Genomic DNA, 23,294 nt, shown 5'->3' with positions numbered 1-23,294 from the left:
CCAACATGAATGGTGGGGGCTCTATGCCCAACCAAGTTGTTGGCTCCTTCGGGGGCAACGGAATTGGTTCCTTCCAAGGACCAACTGCGGCACCTTTGGCACCAAGAATGATGCCACCTGCCGAGAAGCCACCAAAGTTTGGAGGATCTGACTTCAAGCGGTGGTACCAGAAGATGTTGTTCTACTTGACAACATTGGGCGTCGCCAACTTCCTCACGGAGAACGAGCCGCCCGCACCAAGCGACCAAGAGACTAGGCTCGAAGTCATGGCAGATTATGAAGCTTGGAGGAAAGGAGATTACCTTTGTAAAAATTTCATTCTAAGTGCTTTAGATGATAGTTTGTACAATGTATACTCCAATGTAACCACATCTAAACAAATGTGGGAAAACCTAGAAAAGAAGTATAGCATAGATAATGCTGCAGGGACGGAACAAGTTGTAGCATCCAAGTTTATGGACTACAAAATGGTCGACTCTCGACCCGTCATGGAGCAAGTCCAAGAGCTCCAAATGATCATCCACTCATTAGTGGCTGAAGGGATGACCTTGCCCGATAAGTTCCTAAGGTGCACGATCATTGACAAGCTCCCTCCAAGTTGGAAGGACTTCAAGAGTTATCTCAAGCACAAGCGAAAGCAGATGACCCTTGAAGACTTGATCGTGAAGTTGCGCATTGAGGCCGACGTGCGCAAAAGTGATCAAAAGGCTAAGGGCTTCACCCCAAATGAAGCCAAAGCCAACCTGTTGGAGCGGGGCGGTCCCTCCAACAAACGCCCTCGCCCAAACCGTCCAAACGACAAAGGGAAGGGAAAGCAGCCTTCAAAGAAGTTTGAAGGCGACTGCTACAAGTGTGGCAAACCAGGCCACTTTGCTAAAGACTGCCGCAGCAAGAAGAAGAAGCCGGCAGCCCACGTCGTTGAGAAGGAGTTCAAGGACTGGGATGAGAACGACCTCATTGCAGTGGTCACTGAAGAGGTTAACCTTGTTGATAACAAGGGAGGCTGGTACATCGACACCGGCGCTACTGCTCATGTTTGCTCCGACAGGAGCAAGTTTGCCTCCTACACTGCTGTTGAAGGGAGGAAGATCAACATGGGGAATCAAGCATCGTCAGAAGTCCTCGGCGTTGGCAACGTGATTCTCATGATGACGTCTGGCCTAACTATCACTTTGAAGGATGTGCTGCATGTCCCGGACATCCGCAAGAACCTAGTGTCAGGATCAATACTAGTTAATAAAGGGTTTAAACTTGTATTTGAGTCCGATAGGTTTGTCTTGTATAAGTTTGGAAAATCCATCGGAAAAGGTTATGTAACCGATGGGCTTTTCAAGCTTAGTGTAGCAACTCGAAGTGTTGCGAAGCCATTGGCCAATAAGAATAAAGCATCTACTTCCTCTTATTTGATTGAGTCTTCAAATTTGTGGCATTGTAGATTGGGACATGTAAATTCAAAAGCCATTAAAAGATTAGTAAATTTAGATTTACTAAAGGCTAATGAATTGGATATCCAAGATAAATGTGAAATTTGTCTTGAAGCAAAAATGACTAAGTTGCCGTTTCACTCGGTTGAACGAAGCACAAAACCCCTTGAATTAATTCACACGGATGTATGTGATTTAAAGATGTTGCAAACTAGAGGTGGTAAAAAGTACTTTATCACTTTCATAGATGATTGCACAAGATATTGCTACATTTATCTTTTAAGAAGCAAAGATGAAGCAATAGAGGCGTTCAAAAATTATAAGAACGAAGTTGAGAATCAACTTGGTTGTAAAATCAAAATGATTCGAAGCGATAGAGGAGGCGAATATGTAGCCCCGTTTGAGGAGTTATGCAACGCAAGTGGTATAATTCATCAAACAACTGCTCCATATTCACCACAATCTAATGGTGTTGCAGAACGCAAGAATCGAACTCTAAAAGAGATGATGAATGCACTGCTACTCAGTTCAGGATTACCACATAACATGTGGGGGGAAGCTGTTTTGACAGCAAACTATATCTTGAATAAAATCCCTCTCAAAGGAAAAGATGTTACTCCTTATGAGTTGTGGAAGGGAAGGAAGCCATCCTACAAATACCTCAAAGTGTGGGGGTGTTTGGCAAAGGTGATGGTTCCTCCGCCCAAAGAAGTTACAATCGGACCTAAGACGGTTGATTGCATCTTCATTGGATATGCACTTAACAGTAGTGCATATCGATTTGTTGTTCACAAGTCTGAAATATCGACTATCACAGTAGGAACAACAATTGAGTCGAGGAATGCTGTATTTCTCGAAAATACCTTTCCTTGCAAAGATAAGGAAAAAGTATCAACCAATTCTGAGACAAGAATTGAAGAAGCCACTAGTTCTAAACAGGTGGAAGAAGAAGCCACTAGTTCTAAATCAACAGATGCGGAACCTGAATCGCGCAAGCGTGCAAGGCCCGATCCAAAAGATACAGTACTAAGACGTGGTAATAGAGTCAGAACACCAAAAACTTTTGGTCCTGACTACATTGCTTTCATGTTGGATGAAGAACCAACATCGATAAAAGTAGCCTTTGCTGGCCCAGACGGGCTGCATTGGAGAGAAGCTGTTCAAAGCGAAATTGATTCAATTTTGCTGAACCACACATGGGTGTTGGTTGATTTGCCCGAAGGTGCTAAACCTTTAGGATGCAAATGGGTTCTTAAAAGAAAGTTTAAGGCCGATGGAACAGTTGATAAGTATAAAGCCCGATTAGTAGTAAAGGGTTTTAAACAAAAAGAAGGACATGACTTCTTCGATACCTATTCACCTGTAACAAGGATTACATCTATCCGGGTGCTTCTCGCTATTGCTGCATTGCACAATCTCGAGATTTATCAAATGGATGTAAAGACCGCGTTTCTGAATGGTGAACTAGAAGACGAAATCTACATGGAACAACCCGAAGGGTTTGTAGTACCTGGACAAGAGAAAAAGGTATGCAAGCTCGTGAAATCCCTATATGGATTGAAACAAGCGCCATTGCAATGGCACTTGAAGTTTGATAATGTGATGTTATCAAATGGGTTTAAAATCAACGAGTGCGACAAATGTGTCTACATCAAGAGCACTAATAACGGTCATGTTATAGTGTGTCTCTACGTTGATGATATGTTAATCTTGGGTAGCAACACTCAAGTAATTAACGATACAAAGGCCATGTTAAAGAGAAACTTTGACATGAAAGACATGGGTCTAGCCGATGTAATTCTTGGAATGAAGATTCTAAGAACGAATGATGGAATCATCTTAACACAATCACATTATGTTGAGAAGATATTGAATAAATTCAAAGCCTATGATGGCGCGCCGGTTAAGACTCCAATTGAACTCGACGTTCACTTGAGCAAAAACAAAGGCGAGCCCGTTGCACAAGAAGAGTATGCACGGGTCATCGGGTGCATTATGTACTTGACTAATTGCACTCGACCTGACATTGCTTGTGCCGTGAACAAGTTAAGTCGTTACACGAGCAATCCAAGCAAAGAGCATTGGAGAGCTCTTGTGAGGGTTTTGAGATATTTAAAACACACTCAAAATCTTGGGCTACACTTCTCGAGATACCCCCCGGTGCTTGAAGGGTACTGTGATGCCAATTGGATATCCGATAATAGAGACTCACTTTCAACAAGTGGATATGTCTTTACTATTGGGGGTGGTGCTGTATCGTGGAAATCCACAAAACAGACCTGTATAGCCCGATCAACAAGGGAATCTGAGTTCATTGCCTTGGATAAGGCTGGTGAGGAAGCCGAGTGGCTTAAGAACTTCCTTGAAGACATTCCATGTTGGTCTAAGCCAGTGCCACCAGTGCTGATTCACTGCGATAGCCAAGCGGCTATTGGAAGGGCAAACAATGGTTTCTATAACGGTAAGTCTCGACATATACGTCGACGACATAACACCGTGAGACATTTGATCACAACAGGGGTGATTACAATTGACTATGTGAAGTCAATAGATAATCTAGCGGATCCGCTAACCAAAGGGTTAAACCGTGATCAAATGAATAAGTTGCTAGAGGGAATGGGTTTGAAATCCACAAACTAAAGAATTGTCATAGTGGTAACCCAACCATGATGACTGGAGATCCCAAGAACTTGGTTCAAAGGGACAACTAAGCTATGAGAGTTCATGGAAAAACACTCAAACTATATCTATTCCCTAGAGAGCAATAGAGTGTTGGAGAACTTGCCTCGTGGTAAAGGCTAAGTCTATGACTTTTAATGGTTCTTAAGGATCTCAAAGAGATGGAATTCTCAAAGAGACCAAGTATGGCAAGGTACTTGACTAAGAATCACCTACGTAAGTGCGAAGTGTGGTCGCTTCATAAAAAACGCACTTATGAATCCAAAGTGGTGTCCAAGACCGCAATGGACACAAAACGTGAGAACGGATGAGGTTGAGGTGTTTAAGTGTTAACACCATTGTCTCGGTGCACGCCGTGGGGGATTAGTTCAAAGCATCGCGCTACTAAGCCGCCTGTGTATCCGATGGTGTCGACTATGGAGGGTTCAAAGTCAACAACTACCTATCCTTATGCTTATATACCTCGCGAGGGTTGAGCTTGTGTCTGCATGCATATGCATTCGGCTATTTCCACTCATGTGGGGGATTGTAAAAATCATGGATTAAATATGCCCGGTCAATGGATTTTGACCAAATAATAAATGTGACGAGACATTTAATTTTGTGAAATTAAATGACATAGCGTCGATCTACATTTTACGTAGGTAAATGTAGTATATTCACTTTCTCAAATCCGATTTCCGGTGAGTGAGAAATAGTGGATTAAAGTAGGGCATAATTAGCTTTTAATTAAAGCTTGGAGATGGAGCTTAGGGAATAATTAACTAGTGTTAATTATCCCACATTGGAGGATTAACACATCTTTAATGTGTATAAATTAAGTGACTTTATGTTACTTAATAATTATAGTGGACCAAGATGGGTGAAAGAGCCCACACGCGCGCACACGCGCGCGCCGCCGCCGCCGCCCGCCCGCCCGAGCCCGAGCCCGTGCACGTGCTCGCGCTCGCGGTCGCGGGCCGCGGGCCTCGGGCCTCGGGCCCGAGCCCGATCTCGATCTCGATCTCGATCTTGATCTTGATCTTGGACTTGGATCTTGGATCTTGGCAATTGGTCTTTGGGCTTGGTGCTTGGGCTTGGTGCTTGGCCCAAACTATTCTTTTTGGACCACCGCCGAGTCAGCAATCCAAGTGGCTTGACACGTCGTCAAGCGAGGCACAGTCACGGTTGCCACGTGAGAAATCCACACGCTCCACACACGGGTGGCACATTACAGCCACACGCCTGTAACCGACGTCGGTTACGTTTTTGCCATGATGAGCCTTCAATGGCTGGTTGACCCTGCATGGTGGTTGGCCTATAAATAGGCTAGCCATACCACTGCATTAGGACACACACCTACAAGCATTCTCTGCATAAGCTCTCTCCCTCTCCCTGCATTGTCTTTCTGTCGAAGCTCTGCCCTCTCCTCCATCCCGTTCGCCGGAGCTCTGCTGATTGCGGTGCTGCATCAGAAGAGACGTAGCCGTTTTACCTTTGGGGACGACACGCCAAACCGAGAGCACTACCGGGGCGTATCTCGTCTTGCGGGAAGAGGCCTCCTCGACTCGGCTGTCATAGCATACTGGTTTAGTTGTTTCATTTTCGTTGTAACTTCAGTTCTTTTTTGTATTCCTTCTTTTGGGTTGTATTACGCCCGGTTTTGTTATCTTGTAATCCCAGAAACCAACAAAACTCATTCAATCAACTTGGTTTCTGGTCGTAGAACAGCTCCAGCTTCGCCACCTCCACGAAGTTATCCGCCACTCCCATCAGCCCAAACTGAGGGAGGAGGATGAATATGGACAGAGGGACCTTCCCGTCCTTCTCAAAGATCCCGTTCTCCCTCGCCACGCTCAGCATCCGCCTCTCGGCCAGCCATGCTGTCGCCATCACCACTCCGTGGAGCACGAGGCCTATTCCCATCCTCTGCAGCAGGCTGATCCCTCGCGGATTTTTGGTGTGCCTGCATGCCAGGGGGACGAAGAGGCGGTCGTAGATGACGAGGGTGATGAGCATGAATATGGTTGTGAATGCGGAGAGGCATGCTGGAGGGATCTCGAGGTGTGGGCCGATCGCCCTCTCTAGCGTTGTCCCTTGCTTGACGAAGAGTGTGTGTTTGTGCAAGCATGGTGCTTGGTATGAATGTTGCTGCTAGGATTGGGATCATTTTCATCATCTGCTTCGTCTGCTCCATTTGAGTCACCGGTGACAGCATCCACGGTGACCTTGAACCCGTCTCCACGGCTGCTTTGTCTAGAAAGCTACAAAAAACAACAGTCAGACAACCAGAAGGTCAGAGGTTAGAGTCATAGGCGGAAAACTAGTTATGAACGAACCTGAGACAAGGAGTGTGGTCGAGTCTGTTATGGCCAGCGCTCGAGTATTCATCCAAGGGCAGCTCATAGAGTTGTTTGGGGTCATGGGGGGAAACAACCCCCCACTTCCTCACGGTGGCCACGAGAACCCTAGCCATCTGAGTTAACGGGCTTCCCAGTGAAGGCTTATGCCTGTAGTAGCGCGTCCCAGCAATGAAGACCATGATGGCTACTGCAATGCCGGTAGTGGGGAGTGCGTAGCCAACGGACCAACCGACGTTGTCTTGGATGTAGATGAGGAAAGTGTTGGAGAAAAGGGTGCCTAGAAAGATGCTAAACATCCACCAGTTGAAGGAGGACAACTTTTGGAGCCTCTCTTTAGGCTCATAGTCATCAAATTGGTCAGCCCCCATGGTTGAGATATTAGGCTTTGTCCCACCAGTTCCAATTGCAATTATGTACAAGGCTAGGAAGAAGATGCCTATTTGAAGAGTTGATGCCTTCTTGTCACTGTTAGAGAAGTTGGCTGAAGAAGCAGCACGGCTGCATGGGAGATTAGTCTGGAGATGCACTCCACAATAGCAAGAAGTGCAAGTTCAAAAGGGTAGTTGAGTTCCAAACGGCTACTAGCCGTTAGTGACAGTTATGAGCTCGGTTGTTGTAACCACTCAAGAAGTGAAAGCTCGATCACTTCATGCCATAGCTGATGTATATAGATAGCTGATGTAGAGTAGAATAGTTAGTCAGTTTTACTTTGTACATCACATTCTTCAAGCAATAAAAGATCCTACAAAATTTTCTCCCAAAACCCCTACTTTCTACTTTCTCTCTAGTTCTTGTTCTTGTCGATCAACCATCGCTGTTCCTTCAATTGGCGCCGTCTGTGGGAAATCTATTGATCGGTCAAGAGTTCGAAGAATGACAGCTAGGCTCGAGGCAGAGAAGTTCTCGGGCAAGAATGACTATGGCTTGTGGAAGATGAAAATGAGGGCAGTTCTTGTTCAGCAGGGCCTTGCGTCGGTTCTGACTTCGACTGAATCAGATGGGAAGGCGAAGGCTCCTGCGTTGGATGAGAAAGCACAGGCTAAGTACGATGAGATGCAGATGAAGGCTCATAGTGCAGTCATTCTATGTTTGGGAGACAAAGTTTTGAGAGAGGTACAAGGGGAGAACACAGCTTTGGGTATCTTGAAGAAGCTCGATGAAGTGTATCTTGTAAAATCTCTGGCCAACCGTTTGTACATGAAGAGAAGGCTGTATTCTTACAGCTTCACTGAAGATAGATCGATTGTTGAGCAGCTGGAGGACTTTTGCAAGGCCGTGGATGATTTGGAGGCAGTAGATGTGAAGATGAAAGATGAGGACAAGGCGATTCTGGTCTTGAATGCCTTGCCCAGTTCATATGACCAGCTGAGAGATGCCATACTTTATGGGAGAGACACAGTTATCACCTACAATGAAGTATACTCTGCACTCATGGCCAAAGAGTTGCAGAACAATGGCTCTAGGAAATCTGAATCTCAGGCAGAATCTCTCACCATCAAGAAATGGAATAAGAAAAAATTCACAAAGAAGTTCGAGGAGCCAAGATTTCAAGCCTCTGGATCTAAGGAGACAAGATCTTGCCATTGGTGCAAGAAGCCTAGCCATTTAAAAAGGGATTGCTTTGGCTGGAAGAAGAAGATGGCGGCAGAATCAAAGCCTAATTCGAATCTTGTCAGTAGTGAGGGTGAGGAGCCTGCTGAGGTGCTGAATGTTGATAATAGAATTGAGCGTGGATCATGGATTATGGACTCCGGGTGCTCATTCCATATATGTCCAAATCTGGACTGGTTCTCTGACTTGAAGGAATGTGAAGGATCTGTTCTTCTTGGCAACAATAAGGCTTGCAGCATCAGAGGCATTGGAAGCATTAAGCTCAGATTGTGTGATGGATCTGTCAAGATCCTCACTGATGTCAGGTATATCCCTGAATTGAAAAGGAATCTTGTGTCTCTTGGAACTCTAGAAAGGAAAGGGTTCAGTTTTCTTTCTGAGGGTGGAGAAATGAGGGTATGCAAGGGACAGCAAATCAAAATGATAGCTCACAGGAAGGGCAGCCTCTATTACTTGGATGCTACGGTGATTGTTGGTGAGTCTCATGCTGTTGTTCAAACGGATTTGAATGCTTGGCATCTGAAATTAGGACATCCAGCTGAAGGCACATTGAAGGAGATGATAAAGAAGGGAGTGATAGAGGCAAGCAGTCAAGAAAAGATGTTGAAATGTGAAGATTGCTTGCTTGGAAAATCAAAGAAACTGCCATATCCGACAGGTTCTCACACTTCAACTTCCCCTCTAGATTATGTTCATTCGGACCTTTGGGGACCATCTCCTATCAAGAGCCTTGGTGGGGGAAAATATTACATGTCCATAATAGATGACTACTCAAGGAAAGCATGGGTGTTTATATTGAAAGAAAAGTCAGAGGCTTTTGGCACTTTCAAAGACTGGTGCACAGAAATGGAGACTGAAAGGGGTGCTTGTCCTAAGGTGCTGCGGACTGACAACGGGCTGGAGTATTTGTCAAAAGATTTTGATGCTTTCTGTAAGGAAAAGGGTATCAGAAGGCACAAGACCGTGCCAGCCAACCCCCAACAAAATGGGGTGGCAGAGAGGCTCAACCGCACTCTTCTTGAGAGGGTGAGATGCCTTCTCTCATCCTCTGGTGTGGGTAAGGAATTCTGGGCAGAAGCCGTGACAACAGCAACCTATCTCATCAATAAATGCCCATCTTCAGCAATTAAAGGATCCATCCCTGATGAAAAATGGTATGGATCAAAATCTGATTACTCTAGGCTCAAGCCTTTTGGATGTAAGGCTTTTGCTCACTTGAAGCAAGGAAAGCTCAGTGCAAGGGCCTTGAAGTGCATCATGCTAGGCTACCCAAAGGGAGTGAAGGGGTATAGGCTCTGGTGTATTGAGCCTAACAATCACAAGATAATTATTAGCCGGGATGTAGTCTTTCTTGAGGATGATATGCCACTTCTAAAGAGGGAAATTCTAGATAGGCCTCAAGAGATTACAGCAGATCCTGATATCATTTCTGATGAAGTGGATATTGAGAATCAGGAAGCAGGTGGAGCCTCTGATAACCTAAGCAGTGAAGTTGATCATCAACCAGAATCCATCCCTGAGTATCAGATTGCAAGAGATAGGCCCAGGAGAACCACTAAAGCACCAGTTAAATTTGCTGATTATGAAATGATCTATTATGCACTAAGTATAGCAGAACAGCTTGAGAATGCAGAGCCTAATACTTACCTTGAAGCCATGAGTGGACCAGAAAAGGCTCAATGGCTACAAGCAATGAAGGAGGAGGTTGAATCTCTGATTGCTAACAAGACATGGGTATTGGTTGACAAGGCTGAGCATAGGAAAGTTATTGGTTGCAAGTGGGTGTTCAAAAAGAAAATTGAGGCCACTGATGCAGAGAGAGTTAGATTTAAGGCTAGACTCGTTGCAAAGGGATTCAACCAAGAAGAGGGAGTAGATTTTAATGAGGTTTACTCACCTGTTGTGAAGCACAATTCCATTAGAGTTCTCATGGCAGTGGCTGCAAAGAGAGACTGGGATTTGGAGCAATTGGATGTAAAAACAGCCTTTTTAAACGGGGAACTTGAGGAGACAATTTACATGGATCAGCCTCTAGGATTTAAGGTACCTGGATCAGAAGAGAAAGTTTGTTTGCTCAAGAAATCATTGTATGGTCTGAAACAGAGCAGCCGACAGTGGTATCTCAAGTTTGGAGAGAGTTTAGCTGATCTTGGTTTTAATAGATCTTTGTATGACAGCTGTGTGTTCATCAGAAGGCAAAAGAACAAGGCTCCTATCTACTTACTTCTCTATGTGGATGATATGCTCATATCTGGAGCAGATTCAATGGAGATTAAAAAGGTTAAGAAGCAGCTGATGAAGGCATTTGAAATGAAAGATCTGGGCAATGCCAGAAGAATACTAGGCATGGATATAGTCAGAAGAAGAAGTGAGAGGAAGCTATGGCTATTCCAGTCTGAGTATGTCCAGAAAATTCTAAAGAAGTTCAGGGCTGATAACATGAGGAGCACTTCAACTCCAATGCCTATGCACCTTAAGCTATCAAAGGAGCAGTCAGCAAAAACTGATGAGGAAAGAAAGGAGATGGAAGCAATCCCATATTCTAACATCATTGGGAGTTTGATGTATCTCATGATATGCACAAGGCCTGACATGGCTTATGCTATAAGTGTGACAAGTCGACATATGGCAGCTTATGGCAAGCAGCACTGGACTGCTCTGAAATGGTCTTTGAGATATTTGGTAGGTGCTGGTAATCTGGGGATCTTGTTTACAGGTCAAGGTGGAGCTCAGGAGGAGGCATTGCAAGGCTACTGTGACTCAGACTATGCCGCAAGTGTTGACACAAGAAGATCACAAACCGGATATATATTCACTTTATTTGGAGCCGCTATATGTTGGAAATCAAGTCTGCAGAATGTAGTTGCTCTGTCTACCACTGAAGCTGAGTATATATCTATGACTTCAGCTGTGAAGGAAGGGAAATGGCTGCTTGGACTCATTGGTGAATTTGATCTGAAGCAGACTGGAGTCACTATACACTGTGACAATAATGGGGCACTGTGCCTGGCCAAACATCAGATGTTTCACGAGAGGAGTAAGCACATCGATGTCAGGCTACATTTTATACGTGATGAAGTGGAGAGTGGGAGAGTGAGGCTGGTAAAAATTGACACGGCTCACAACCCCGCAGACATGCTGACAAAGCCTTTAAGCAAAGAAAAAATTCAAGTATTGCTGCAGGTTGGTGAGTATGCATCAGATTGAGGTTTGAAAGTTGCTTCTTCATCCAAAGGTGGAGATTGTTAGAGAAGTTGGCTGAAGAAGCAGCACGGCTGCATGGGAGATTAGTCTGGAGATGCACTCCACAATAGCAAGAAGTGCAAGTTCAAAAGGGTAGTTGAGTTCCAAACGGCTACTAGCCGTTAGTGACAGTTATGAGCTCGGTTGTTGTAACCACTCAAGAAGTGAAAGCTCGATCACTTCATGCCATAGCTGATGTATATAGATAGCTGATGTAGAGTAGAATAGTTAGTCAGTTTTACTTTGTACATCACATTCTTCAAGCAATAAAAGATCCTACAAAATTTTCTCCCAAAACCCCTACTTTCTACTTTCTCTCTAGTTCTTGTTCTTGTCGATCAACCATCGCTGTTCCTTCAATTGGCGCCGTCTGTGGGAAATCTATTGATCGGTCAAGAGTTCGAAGAATGGCAGCTAGGCTCGAGGCAGAGAAGTTCTCGGGCAAGAATGACTATGGCTTGTGGAAGATGAAAATGAGGGCAGTTCTTGTTCAGCAGGGCCTTGCGTCGGTTCTGACTTCGACTGAATCAGATGGGAAGGCGAAGGCTCCTGCGTTGGATGAGAAAGCACAGGCTAAGTACGATGAGATGCAGATGAAGGCTCATTAGAGAAGTTGGCTGAAGAAGCAGCACGGCTGCATGGGAGATTAGTCTGGAGATGCACTCCACAATAGCAAGAAGTGCAAGTTCAAAAGGGTAGTTGAGTTCCAAACGGCTACTAGCCGTTAGTGACAGTTATGAGCTCGGTTGTTGTAACCACTCAAGAAGTGAAAGCTCGATCACTTCATGCCATAGCTGATGTATATAGATAGCTGATGTAGAGTAGAATAGTTAGTCAGTTTTACTTTGTACATCACATTCTTCAAGCAATAAAAGATCCTACAAAATTTTCTCCCAAAACCCCTACTTTCTACTTTCTCTCTAGTTCTTGTTCTTGTCGATCAACCATCGCTGTTCCTTCAGTCACAATCTTGATCTTTCACCCCATCGACACACGACAGGGGTCGTAAGGCTGGCAACGAGACAACGAGCGTCAACAATACCATCCCCTGTCATACATATGTAGCAAAGACATGAAACACATACTCATCACAGAATATCAGATGAGATTAATTACCATAAGGTAAATGGAAGATGCTATCAGGAAAGTCCAATATCGACCGAGATAAGTGTCTGTTATGTATGCACCGACAAGCACTGGCGTAGCCAATTAAGGACAAGGGGGACGGTGGTACCCCCAAAATTATGTAATTATTGCTATTTGAGAGTAACCAATGTCAAAGCTATTACAATGGTCCAATAGTTAGATCACGTGTTTGATTCTATTTGGACACCAATTTAATTTTCTTATTTTGTTAAAACAAATTGGTGTCTAGAACTGTCACCATTGGAAATATTTTCAATAATACTTTCCCAAAATAATGTAAAAGATGATTTATGAGTAACGGTATTATTTCATGTAAAAATTTATCGCACCCCCAAATCAAAAGTTCTGGATCCGCCACTGCCGACAAGGGGTGTCATCCAAACTGTGCCAATCCAGTTAGTCACATTGTTTGATGATTCCACAGTGCCTTAGATGGAGCTTTGTTGTGAGATATATCACCAGATTTGATGCAATTCCGTAGTAAGCCATCCTCTCAAATACTTCGTATCCTGAGATAGGAGGCATGTGCATATGGTGTGATTATGCTTAGGCCAACAGGAAACAAAGAATGTGCATTGCCTTCTTACCAACAATGAAGTAGCAAGCCTTCCATTTCCCAGTCGATGATATGAGGACCGGTCTACCTTTAAGGTCGACTGTACCATCGTTTGTGTAGTCCCCTGTTCCTCCCACAGGGCCTCTCTCTTCCATCTGCATCCTGGACATGAAACAGAGAGAGATTATAAACTATGCTTACAAACAATTAGACTGATTAGATATACATAGTAATTATTGGGGATAGTTAGGCCATATAATTTTAATAATCGATGACATACACAATTGAGTATCTTTAGCATGAATACTGGAATTTCACTAATCAGACCTTTTCAATGAAATTATTAAAATTAGCATGAAGCTTGGATATACCAAAGTTGCAATGATAATCTTGTTAGTCGTATTTCTTGGTCTTAAAAAACTTTTCACGTCCAATCTTAGTGATGGTATGAGTACAACGATATGTTTGTCACATATGGAGGGAATGGATAGAGACGATGCTAGTTTGAGGATAAGTCATTCATATGATAACAAAACATCATGTCTGAAACCGTTTGCTAATAACCAAATTTGCCGCCTATGCACCTATATGCCAAGGTGCCTGCTGCATCTATTTTCTTAATTTGAGAATAACAAATGGGAAGAAACATCTCCATATTTGGGGTGCATATCACATAGTATCAATCTGCTAAGCAGAAATTTGCGAGAAGGTAACAGCTACAAGAGCCACAGGTTGCCAAAACAAGAAACCAGCTAATATGATCACACCAATATAACTTGTACTCATGAATGGGATCTGCCTCAAAACACTGTCAAGCTCGTCACGGTATGTGAAACATTTCACTCCAAATTTTGAACCGAATAACTATATTAGCAGCAAAACAAAGGTCTGGAAAATCGCTATTATTTGTGTCTAGATTCATAATTTAGAAATAATGTAAAAAAAGATAATACGACTAAATTTAAGCAAACTGCAAATACAGGCTCGATACAAACTCCAAACAAAGCTCACTGGTCACCAAGCACATCATCACTGGGAATTTCAATTTTCTGGTTTCCAACTAGCATCGGGATGCATTGCATTCCCACCACCATAGGCATGAGATGCATCGTCCCCATACCCATTAAAGTTATACCCTTTATTAACATATTGAGAAGCACCACTCGGAGGTCTTCCTGCCTGTGCATAACCACTGGCACCACTTCTTGATGCATTGCTCCAAGGAACAGAAGCCCCATAGTTACCAGTTTGACCATATCCAGAGGCACCATAACCAGCTTGTTGGCTACTCCATTGATTTTTCAAGAAATCAGTATTTGGTGAACCTAGGTTCCCATAAACTCCTGCTGGACCAGAATAGCCAGCATTGGCACTTCCATGACCACCGACATCATAGCCACCATAAGCACCATAGCCAGGATTGCTATTTCCTGCATAACCATAGCTTGCACCTCCGTAAACTGAATAAGGTGGATAACCAATACTTGTTGGCTGTCCCTGTTGATAACCACCACTTGTTGGTTGATTTGGCTGATAGCCACCATTTGTTGGTTGTGTTTGCTGTAACATTCTACTGCTTGGAAGTGGACTATTGTATGATTCATTACTTGAAAAGTGTGAACCGTAGCCTCTGGAATTTCCACGAGAACCAGCACCTGTGACTGCATCTTTGGGAAGTGCTCTTTTTACCTCAACAAGCTTTCCTTTCAGCTCATGAAATGTCTTTTGGAGAACTCTATCAACAGAATCTTCTGTGGTAAAGCTGATGAAACCAAACCCACGTGGTCGGCCAGTATTTGAATCATTCATGATCACTACATCAGTTACACTACCAAAATCTTGAAAATATCCCCTGAACTCATCTTCAGTTAAGGTAGAAGGCAACCCTCCTACAAATATCTTCTTGCTTTTAAGATTATCAGACCCTACAAAATTTCCTCCAGAACTATTGCTTCCGGTTTTCATAGTCTGCTGTTGTTCTCTTGACATTGCTCTCTTAGCTTCAACCTGAATAAAAAAGGAACTTCAGATGGCCATGCATTGAAAAAAACACAATTTCAAAACTCAAATGAATAACTGATATTCTCTTATCCGTAAAACCCCTATCATTTTAAAGTTTCAACCAGAGATAGCATTTTCATATTGGCAAGAACATTTCATTACTATGTAGACAACTTATCAGCTTTTGAAAGCTAAAAGTAAATGGAAAAAACAATTACTGCACCATAAAACACCAAATAGTGTACATAATCAATTACACATAACAGCACTACCGCACCGTGTAGATGAGAACAGCCAATTTTCATAATACAAAAAGGTTCTTTTAAAAATGATCAGGAAAGAGTGGACATGATATCCACCCAAAAAAAGAAAACGAAAAAAGTCATAAAGCTAGACTCCAGTCTAACTATCTCGCAATATCTGATGCAAACATATGTGAAATACCTACAAACCACTATGCTTTAGGAATTAGGACCCACAAAGCTGCCCATAATTTAGTTCTATCCTAGCATTAAATGACATGCTCCTAAATATTATTTTAAAATTCTTCTATTCCTCTTCACCCAATGAACAATAGGAACAATAATTAACCAAGGATTTTACCCCTGGAAACCAAAAACACCCTAAATCAGCTGCAGAACATGATTCGAAAAAACACCCATATTGCCCCAAGCTCCGCCAGAGTTTTGTATCATTGAATTGGGGAGAAAATGAATTGAAATTAGAAAAAAAAAAATTTAAGCCCTATTTACAATTTTAAAACCCTAACTCTACAATCTGCCGCCACCCGTTGGTTTCCGACCGACCACTGCTGTTTGACCCTCTGTTGCCACCGTTTGGGTCGGTCCTTGGCTGTAATTTGAAAATTGCAAATGAATATAGCTATTGAAGGTCACCGGAAAAAAAAGGGAAGACCGAGGGTGTGAATGGCGCCTTCTGGTGGAGAGGGAAGGATTCGATGCATAGTGTTTAGAGTGGCTTTGTTTTAAAACATAAGAGGCTTGGGCTAAAATCTATTTCCAGACAGAAAAATAGGCCGCCCAGCCACCCCTGCCGTCACATGAATGATGAATCTCGATTGCCCCAGAGTTTCGATCCTCACCCTGTATGCCCCGCGAACTCCTCGCATACTACTATAATCCTCGACCTACCTGATAGATCTATTTCTACAGAAACATAATCTGTCATCTCAGAATTCCATACATTACAGCAAAAATGAAGGTCCAAAGACAAAGTAGGAAACACATTTGATAAAGAAAATTGGACAAAAGGAGAAGAGCTGTAAGAACTATACCATAGAATCCCCAGAGATTATTTATCACCTAAGTTGCAAAAATTGCAAAAAAATACAATGACTTTGCTGATATTTAATAACCTTGGCAACAAAAAGGCAGGCTAAACACCTATAAGAATGCGGGGGACGAGGAAATATTTTTCAATAGAACCCAATTCCCGATATATGCTCTCATCAATCCCTCACAACAATAGAGCCATCCCTACAACTAATTAATTCACCAATTAATCTATCAAATAATAAACAAGTAGCAACCATACTTGAGATATCAGATTAAGCACTTGCATAAAGACATGAAGAAAGCATTAAAGGTAGCTAACGCTGTTACATGCCTCAATCCATTTTCAACTAAACATATAAGTAGCAGTTAATTTAAACACTCCATAGCAATTGCAGGGGATATATGTTTTTTAAAAAAAAAGCACAAAAGAATCACCATAGCTATACACCATCAGCGCTTCACGCAATTAATTCATATCGATTTGAAAAGGCAAACCCTTCGTCCATCAAAGTAGAGCAGTTGGCAAGAGCAAAAAGTGCCCATAAATAGATTCGATTAGGCAAACATGATAAACGGTGGGAGAGAATTACAGTACGGCCGTCGATGTTGTGCGTTTGCTGGAGGACAGAAGGGATAATGGAGGGATCGGAGAAGACGACGAAGCCGAAGCCGCGGGGCTGAGAGGTGACTCTGTCGCGCATGACGACGGCATGAGCAACCTCGCCGTAGTGGCTGAAATGGTCTCGGAGGCGCTCCTCCGTCGTGTCCCAGGCTATGCCACCGATGAAGAGCTTCGCCTCGTCGGTGAAAGAGTCCATAAGTGTGTGTTGTGCGTGAGAATTCAATCCCCACTTTAGATTTGATGCTTTATTAGGGCACGACCCCGTGATGCGCTCACAAACGCCGTCGTTTCCGTCCCTGTCACCTACAAACGACATCGTTTCCTTAATTGATCACTTTTTTAAATATTTCTAGTAAGTGGTTACGCATTGATCTTTTCATTAGTTAGTAAGTTTATGGAGTAAGTAGTTTTTATTATACTACCTTCGCTATTGAAAAATATAAACTTTTGAAACAACACCAGTTATAATATACAATTGGTAAAGTATGAAAAGAAAATTTGTATAGTAAGAGAGAGAAAATGGTAAAGTAAGAGATGATAAGAGAAAAAACTAGTGAAAGTAATGTTAGTAAACTGTGAAGCTGTCGTCCTGATATAAAAGTTAGAAAATTTTTATTTTTAAGAGAATGACCAAAATGAAAATAATTTATATGTTTAAGGGACGAATGTATCATACAAGTATATTTATGAAAATAATAAGTATGTTAATAATTTATGATTCGTATTTTATAGTATTTTAAAAGGGATGTGTAGCTTAAAAATTTCCATGATTATATATATATATACCTTACTAGGGTTTAACTTTCTGCTAGTATAAACAATTATTAATCATTGGATAAAAAATTGATGAAGTAGATTGACCGTCAAATTTGTAAATCTTCAAATAAGTATTGGCTGGTCTTGAGGCCATGCCATGCAAGAAAAATTTGTAAATTATACAGGCACTAATGTTTTGCTTATAAAATTTTAAAATAAATAATTTTCTGTATTAAGCGGAATTCAATGTAATTTTATTTGTTTACATTTTAGGTTCTTGGATAACTGAGTTCTAACATTTGCTAGGTCTTGTGAATTATAATATTATTGATTGTATGTGGACATTACTACTTTCTCCATCCTCTAATAAAAGTCCATTTAATTTCGATATGAATTTTAAGAAAAATAAAGAAAAATGAATTGAATAACTTAGTGAAATATATGTTTCACCATAATAAAATGTGAGTGAAATAAGTTGTGGAATGTGAGGTCAACTTATCATTTATGGTAAAAGTGAAATAAGACTCTTAATGGGTGAAAGACGATAATGACAAATATGACTTTTAATCAGGGACGAACTGACCAAGGGGAGTACAACACATTTTTGTCATTGGAGGATTGAAATGTCAATTACTCATTTCTCTTTTGACTTTGGCATTTACTTTTCTTTTTGTCCCTTCCTTCACATGTCCATCCCTTCCTTCACATGTCCATCTCTATTTCTTGATCTCTTTAATCCATTTATCTGCACTATTATTCATCACTCAATGGGAATTTGAATGTCAAGATATTTTTTGGCTCCCAAATCTCCAAGGTGAGAAGAGAAGAGATAGACATAGAGATAGAGATAGAGATAGAGATAGAGATAGAGATAGAGATGAGAAATATAGAAGTAAGAAAGAAATGAGAGATGAATACCTACGTAGAAGAGAGAAAAAATATAAAACTAGAGTTAAAAAAAAGTAATTGACATTTCAACCCTCAAGTGCAAACATGTAGAAAGGTGATAAAAAATATACAAATGTCACTTCAAAAGTGATTACTCCTATGAATGTCAGTGTAGCTCGCAATTTGTGGGCTGGCTGGCCCGAATAACTCGTCAAATTAATAGAGTTATGGCTGGAAATTTCTATCCCGATAAAATTAAAATCTGATTAGTCTGCACCCGATTAACCCACAACTCATTAGGGCCAGACCCGAAAATCCGATAAAATTCTTTCTATTTTTTTTACTCATAATTCGACACTTAATTGATTAATTTTATAATATAGATAACTAAAAAATAACTCTCGATTTTATATTAAATATACAAATTATATATTAAATATTTATTAATATAATAATTAATAAATAAATTAAAAACTTCAAATTCACTAAAAAATACATTCAAATTTCTAAAACATGCATTAAAATTTCACTAAATATCTCAAATATTAGTATTTGATCATGTTTATGATTGAGTTTAAGCATATATCTCAAATTTACCATAATTAAATATTTTACATTTTATGAATATAACTAATTTTCATCATTATTTATTGGATTGATCGCATGTTAATCTTATCGGCAGCAACCCGATTAACCCGCTGGGCTAGCCCGAAACCCAAGCATTTAGGGCTAGGGTTGAACTTTTATAATCCGAAAGAAATCATAACTCGATTAGCCAGCAATCGATTGACCCGCAACCCAAGTAGGTTGGCCTGAAACCCGATGGGCCGACTCAATTGACATCCCTAAATTTACTCCTATTGTCCAGCAATATTAAAATTCACCAGAGATGGCGAATATTATAACTTAATTGTCCAGGGACCTAAAACGTACTACCTCATCCGCCCCTTAAAAATATAAACTATTTCCATTTTGGATCGTCTTTTAAAAATGAAAACTTTCTACACTCTCTATTTTAGAATATGGATCCCACAATCCACTAACACTAACTGTACTATTTTTTCTCTTCATCTCTTTTACTTTACACATTTTTCTTACTTTACCAATTGTGCATTAAAACTCGTGCCATTTCAAAAATTTGTATTTTTCAAGGAATGAGACAGTAGTTCACTTTTTAATTTTGAGTGAACTACATGTTTCGTCCCTAGCGTTTTTCAGATTTATCACACACACCTCTCGCAAAACAATAGCACTGTTAACCCCTAGCATTTTACTTGTTCACGAATGAGGTCAATTTTCACCTTTATGACTTTTTTGGACCAAAACACCCCCGAGCCTTGAAGGGCATTTTTGTACTTTCGAACTCCCTCAACCTACACACATTGTGATGCTGCTGCAGGTGTCAAATCATTTTTTTTTACCTATTCCCCATGTTGCAACAGGTGTAACTCCTCAAGAATGATGTTTGTATTCTTCTTTCTTTTCTCTCTCTCTCTTTTATAAGTCTTTCTTCTCTCTATTTCTTTCTTCTATCTGCAAGTTTTGAGTTCCATAAATATATCGACTGTTTTTTCCATAACGTACTCAGCTACAGGTCATGCGAATCATTGCAAAGGTTGTAGGTGGCTAAGGTTCATGAACGAATATTGTTGGTTTCCAGAAAGAGCGTGCATTAAAATAGTGGCAGGTCCACAATGTGAAACTTATGAAATGTTTTATTTTGTGTGTGAATATTAATTATCATATTCCAATTTAAGCCAATAAGATTAAATTATTATTATTATTATTATTATTATTTCAACTATTCATGTTGATCTCTCCAATTGGTCATGCATATTCTTAAGTGTCATATACTTTCATTTTCTATCTATGTAACTTTTTAACTATTAAAATAACCATGAAACAGTATGACACTGAAAGCTGCTCTAAAGTAATACTCTAGTTCGCATGCAGATTAAAACAGATATAGGGTTCACGCACTTGATCAAGGTAAACCGTCAATGGATCAAGTAGGCTACTGACTGGTCGTTGGGTATGCAAACTGAGAGACTTAGGGCTTTTAAGACCTTAACCCACAATACTATAGACTAGTAGAGGGGAGTAAGAGCCGAATCCCTCAGGGACAGAGGCGTGTCGAGTTGTGTTTGGGAACATTAGGAAGTTTTGGCTGCTGCCACGCTTTCCAGTGGGTTAAGTTTGAGACTAAGTAACTAAACTGATCAACTCACTAAACTAAACTAGACAAACTCAAAACGAATGAACATACTGAGCTGATCAACTAAACTATTAACACAAAAGTACTTCTGCAAAAGGCAACTTGGGACCACTGACACAACCGAACGCACTACTATAAGGCTGAAAACAATGAAAAGGTGACAAGGACTGCTATTCTAACGAAATACGACCTTCTTCTTCGCTAAGCAACTAAATGGAAAAACAACTACAGCAGATCTAAGCAGAGCATTTAACATAGAACATGATACAAACAAATTAAACACAGATCCATGCAAATCGAACGTAAAGAAAACAGATCTATAGCATCTATCCTAATTTCATGCAAGTTGATGAACTAAAACTAAGATCTACGTACGTCTAACTACGAGAAATCGAAAACAGAACAACGAACAATCTTCAAAACATATTCTAACTCAGAGATCATCAACTCCCAACCAACATGCATAGCAAACTCCATCTCAGACTTTGATCTAAGCTTAAACAACTAAACCATGCAGATCTAACTTCCAACTCAAAACAGAACACTATCGATTGGAGAAATGATAACTAAATCTAAACAAGAAAACCAAAATCAGAGAACATCAGATCCAAACCAGATTACATTAAAAACTTCATTTCATAAACGATTTTCAATAATCACAACTAAAACCCAAATTTCCAAACTCAGATTCATAGATCAATCAACAAACGGAAGGTAACTAGAGTTAACTAAGAGAAAAACATCAAGAACAACTAAGATTCGGAAAAGATAAACTAAAAACAGAATAACAAAGTTTCGACCCTTCGGGGTTTAAGAATAACACAAACGATGAAGGTTTCTTTGCAGATCTAGCTCATTCCTTCCTAGATGAGGAAGAAGAGAGGGATGTGATGGTAGAACGTCTACTCCAGTGGCCGCTAGCTTCCTTGCTCCATACTACGAACTTAAGTGTATGTAGAGATGTAAAGTGTTGATTGATGATGATCGTTATGGCCGAACTCTCCAAAAAAAACTCCTCCTCGTGTGTGCATTCTCTACACTATTTATAGGATGGCCTTGGACACAAATCCCTAGGGTAAGCTCATCCTAATTTGACATTAATTCCCTTGAGATGGCATCTTCCTTTCTCTCTCATATGACTCATCATCTCATGTCTTCATGTGGTGAACTTCTCTTGATCAACTTGCTTAGCTAGCCAGGCTCCATTGCTCCGCTTGTCCCTAACTGATCAATTTGTCTTCAACTCTGGCCATTTTTTCGCTCTTTTTCCGAGTTGATCAAGTTGTTCCTGTACTCTGCCGCTTCAACACTTTTTTAGCTCTTGCACACTTAAATTCACCACTTTTTTTGCACATTAACAATAACAACCCGATTAGTGTAATAATTCCTATAAAATCATGCTTGTAACGAGCCCTATCAGACACCGATGGATGATAATTAGCGGCTAGGATTGATTGGGTTATTTATTTCGGTTATGGAAGCAATTGTGATGTGCAGTTAAGGGTGAGAAGCGCACACGCTGCGTGTGATCAAAGCGAACTAGACTCAAGCTTGGCTTGCGAGTTGAGGATAGCCGAAGGGGAATTCCATATATAAGGATCTAAGTATAACAACTATTCCATTCGAGAGATGCACATTTTGTTCATCTAAGAGATGAAAAACATATGCAGTTCGTCTTTTGATTATGAGGAGATAATTAGAGTGAATGTTGTACATTGCGATTCTTGAGTGATCGTGTATTGTTTGTAAGCCATCGATATCATAGTGAATTCTTTCTTACCCGTGGACGTAGGTCGTTGAACCAAACCACATAATTCTCCTTGCATTTACATTGCTTCATTTCTGTTTACATCATTCATGATTCATAACACTTACGATGCAAATATATAATAATAACTTTAACTAGAAGGTGGCAGATTGAATATCCGTGCACAAATAGTAAAATAGTACGACATAGAGAAATTTACCAATTATGAAATTGCTATGCTTGTCATTTTGGACGAAAAGGACCTCTTACTCCAACACTCCTACTCCATGATGTGTAATTTTCGAGTTCAAATATTAATGGTACAGTTCACACAAGTTTAATAAATTGACTCTAATATTACAACGAATCTGCAAGAATACAGAGCCGATTGTAGTACTTCGAGTGTCGATTCACAGGGAGACGTAGGCTATTTAATTCGAGATTGATAAGATTAATAAACAAATTGAAAACTAAAGAATGAAAATAGAGAAACTCAAGAGATAGAGAACGTTGCTCCTAATATGCTCCAGATGTGAATTAACTTAACGGACCAATTAACTTATGGATTAACGATTAATCTAATGAAAGTTGTAATAATCTCGTTCATTCTACTCACACTGAACATATTCATAGATGCTTGAATTTAACCTTGCTGAACACTAAGATCAAATTCGTACTCGTCGGATTATCACTCCTACAGACGCATAGTCAGCTCTAATCCAACTTCTACGCTCCAACGTACATGATTCATTTACAAAATCAATTAAAC

General features: G+C 40.8%; 1 protein-coding gene and 1 pseudogene across 2 annotated transcripts; both read right to left on the bottom strand.

Moving 5' to 3' along the window:
• Positions 1 to 5,786: 5,786 nt before the first annotated feature.
• LOC121795570 lies at positions 5,787 to 13,327 on the bottom strand (annotated as a pseudogene).
• A 511-nt stretch (positions 13,328 to 13,838) lies between these two features.
• LOC121794402 (heterogeneous nuclear ribonucleoprotein 1-like) lies at positions 13,839 to 17,123 on the bottom strand. Of its 2 annotated transcripts, none has more exons than XM_042192548.1 (2): positions 16,888 to 17,123; positions 13,839 to 15,008 (listed from the first exon to the last, which is right to left on the bottom strand). In XM_042192548.1, exons 1-2 carry the CDS (start codon positions 17,113 to 17,115, stop codon positions 14,043 to 14,045), a joined length of 1,194 nt encoding a protein of 397 aa, XP_042048482.1. In that variant the 5' UTR covers positions 17,116 to 17,123; the 3' UTR covers positions 13,839 to 14,042. The 2 variants fall into 2 exon arrangements, with proteins under 2 accessions (XP_042048482.1, XP_042048483.1); XM_042192549.1 differs by lacking the exon at positions 16,888 to 17,123 and adding an exon at positions 16,733 to 16,881.
• Positions 17,124 to 23,294: the final 6,171 nt, after the last annotated feature.

This window comes from Salvia splendens, chromosome 3 (assembly GCF_004379255.2).
Source record: "Salvia splendens isolate huo1 chromosome 3, SspV2, whole genome shotgun sequence".
NCBI lineage: Eukaryota > Viridiplantae > Streptophyta > Magnoliopsida > Lamiales > Lamiaceae > Salvia > Salvia splendens.
This window is presented reverse-complemented; position numbering and strand designations above follow the sequence as displayed.

Excerpts from the sequence above, each read along its gene's own strand:
- LOC121794402 (XM_042192548.1), bottom strand. The coding sequence starts at position 17,115 with ATGGACTCTTTCACCGACGAGGCGAAGCTCTTCATCGGTGGCATAGCC. Across the intron at positions 15,009-16,887 it reads ACAACATCGACGGCCGTACT|GTTGAAGCTAAGAGAGCAAT; the intron begins GTAATTCTCTCC and ends TTTTTTATTCAG.